This window comes from Oreochromis aureus, linkage group 15 (assembly GCF_013358895.1).
Source record: "Oreochromis aureus strain Israel breed Guangdong linkage group 15, ZZ_aureus, whole genome shotgun sequence".
NCBI lineage: Eukaryota > Metazoa > Chordata > Actinopteri > Cichliformes > Cichlidae > Oreochromis > Oreochromis aureus.
Window position 1 is genome coordinate 27,188,112 of NC_052956.1, and position 2,390 is coordinate 27,190,501.

Consider the following 2,390-nt stretch of genomic DNA (forward strand, 5'->3'; position numbering starts at 1 on the left):
CCTAACAGTTACTACATGAAGGAAACACCAATGCTATCTCTTTTTATAAAGATTATCCAAAGTGCCAAAATGATTTAAATAAATCCATTATTAAATAAATAATTAAATGTGTCAATAATTAATAAAAACTTGAAATAAATAAATAATTTATTCAATGTTTTAAATGAAATCAATAGACATTTAATAATTCAAATTTAAATTAATTAATAAAATATTTATTAATTAATTAATGGTGTATGTAATTAATTCATTTTGTCACTCCCGGCCCTCCATAACGATAAGCGATCACAATATTTGCAAAACTATTTAAACAATTAAACAAATGACATATATCTGAATTATTGATTATTTCTAATATTTTCTCTTCAAGAATAAATGAAATTGCTCTTTTTTTCCCATACTTTCAAGATTGGAATTTTTTGGTGCATATACGGACAAAGCTTATTTGCTACTCAGATCATTTCTTTCAGTAGCTATTGATAATACCCAAATCAAAGAGACATTGAGTGCGATGCTTCAGGTAGTGTTCAGTAAAATGTGGCTGTTTTATGTTTGTTTTTACTGTAAGATTTGTGAAATCTTAATTAATATGTGTATATTTGTTCAAGTCAATTTTGTGTTTGCAAAATCCCCTTGGAATATTTTCCCACAAATAATCATTCTGATGGCTGACCTGAACCAGCTGTAAAAGAAAGCATAAATAAATGGATTTAGCATTGAATTTGCCAATGTAAGCCAGTTAAGAGTTTCAATTACAGGAACTGGTACCTGTAACTGGTACTGGTAATCACTGGTAAATGGTGGAAATGTGATGCAAAGAAAAAAAGGACTCCAGCATAATATAAAAACTCCCAAAACAATAGCCAGAGTTTTGGTCGCCTTTCTCTCCATCATGCTGGCAGTTTGTCCACACTTTGTTGTGTTCTGGATGCTGCGTGCTTGCCTCCGTGCAACAAAGAAAATCTTTAGGTAGATACAAAGCATTATGATCACTGGCAGGTAAAATGATAACATGGGTCCAACAGTGCTTTCCATTAGAACGTCAATCAAAAATGATTCCTCATATTTTTCATTATTTAATCCAGCAATGGTGACACTAATTCCAATTATCCCAGAAACCCCCCAGCTCATCAGGATCATGAACACAACAACACGATGGCTGATTTTAGTTTGATATGTCAGAGGCTGGCAAACAGCATGGTATCTGTCAATAGAAATACAGCAGAGATTCAGGATGGAACATGTGCTCAGTGAAATATCAAAGGTGCCTCGCACTTTGCAAAACAAACCCTCATGATAAAGACATGAGCTGAGAGAGAATGCCATGCTGAGAGGAAATGCTATAATCCCAACGAGCAGGTCAGCCACAGCAAGAGAGAGGATGAGAGAGTTAGTAGGAGTGTGGAGCTGTTTGAAGTAAATCACAGAAATTATTACAAGAAGATTTCCACATATTGTTATAACAGACAATAATGCAAGGAGTGCGTACAAGAATACACATATAATGGAAGGGCTGTTTGTCAGCATGTATTTGGAGTCTTGTATTACATAACAGGGATGTAGATCATTTACAATGATGGTCATGTTCATACTAACTTTTTGTTCCATAATTTAACAGTTTCAAACCAACAATATGGAATTTTTTCTGCTGCACTAACCTGGGACTTGACTGAAGGTAGATTCTCCTTCAGTACAGGTCAACCACTGATTGCTAAGAAGAGCGAGAATCCAGACAGAGTTAAAAGAGGTTGCCGAAGAGGGAGACAGCATTGAGATCTGGCCAATTACACAAGCTCAAAGGATAACAAACAATACTGATACATTGCAAGTGAAGGTGAGAGCATCCAGAATACCCGAAGGATTCAATCAGAGGATTCTCTTGTCAGAGAAGGTGACAAAAAAAAAATATAAATAAAAAACAATGTAACATATTAACAACATACTGGGAGGATGAACCATAATTTATTCAAAAACTATTCTCTCATGCAATTTTCTGGTAATTGTAATGTTTTGGTACATTTCATAAATATTAAGGACATAAAAAGGACAATAGGACAATAGTTTTCTATAACAAAAACTAATATCTAACCAGATTATTATGGTTAGATGCAAAGATGTAAACCTCTGCAGAGCAATACTTTATCAAAGGCTGTGTGAATGAGGAAATAAAACAGAGTCAGTCAGCTGGATCAGCTGTAGCAGGACAGGATAAGTCAGAGAGAAACTCAGAGTTTGTTAAAGAAAACTTGCCAGCATGCAGCTTCACTACTCAGGTAACTGTCTCAGAGATCTAGGTAACCCCTTTTGTGGAACAGAAAACCCAAAGTCTCCCCTATTTCACAGTTAATAAACTCAAAGTTTTCACTAAGTCTCCTGTTTAAAAAATCTAT

At 34.5% G+C, this 2,390-nt stretch overlaps 1 protein-coding gene across 1 annotated transcript; it reads right to left on the reverse strand.

Annotated features, from left to right (window-relative positions):
- Positions 1–603: 603 nt before the first annotated feature.
- LOC116332823 (trace amine-associated receptor 1-like) lies at positions 604–1,584 on the reverse strand. The gene has a single exon (XM_031755890.1). The coding sequence runs from the start codon at positions 1,582–1,584 to the stop codon at positions 604–606; it is 981 nt and encodes a 326-aa protein (XP_031611750.1).
- Between the last annotated feature and the right edge of the window lie 806 nt (positions 1,585–2,390).

Excerpts from the sequence above, each read along its gene's own strand:
- LOC116332823 (XM_031755890.1), bottom strand. The coding sequence starts at position 1,584 with ATGACCATCATTGTAAATGATCTACATCCCTGTTATGTAATACAAGAC.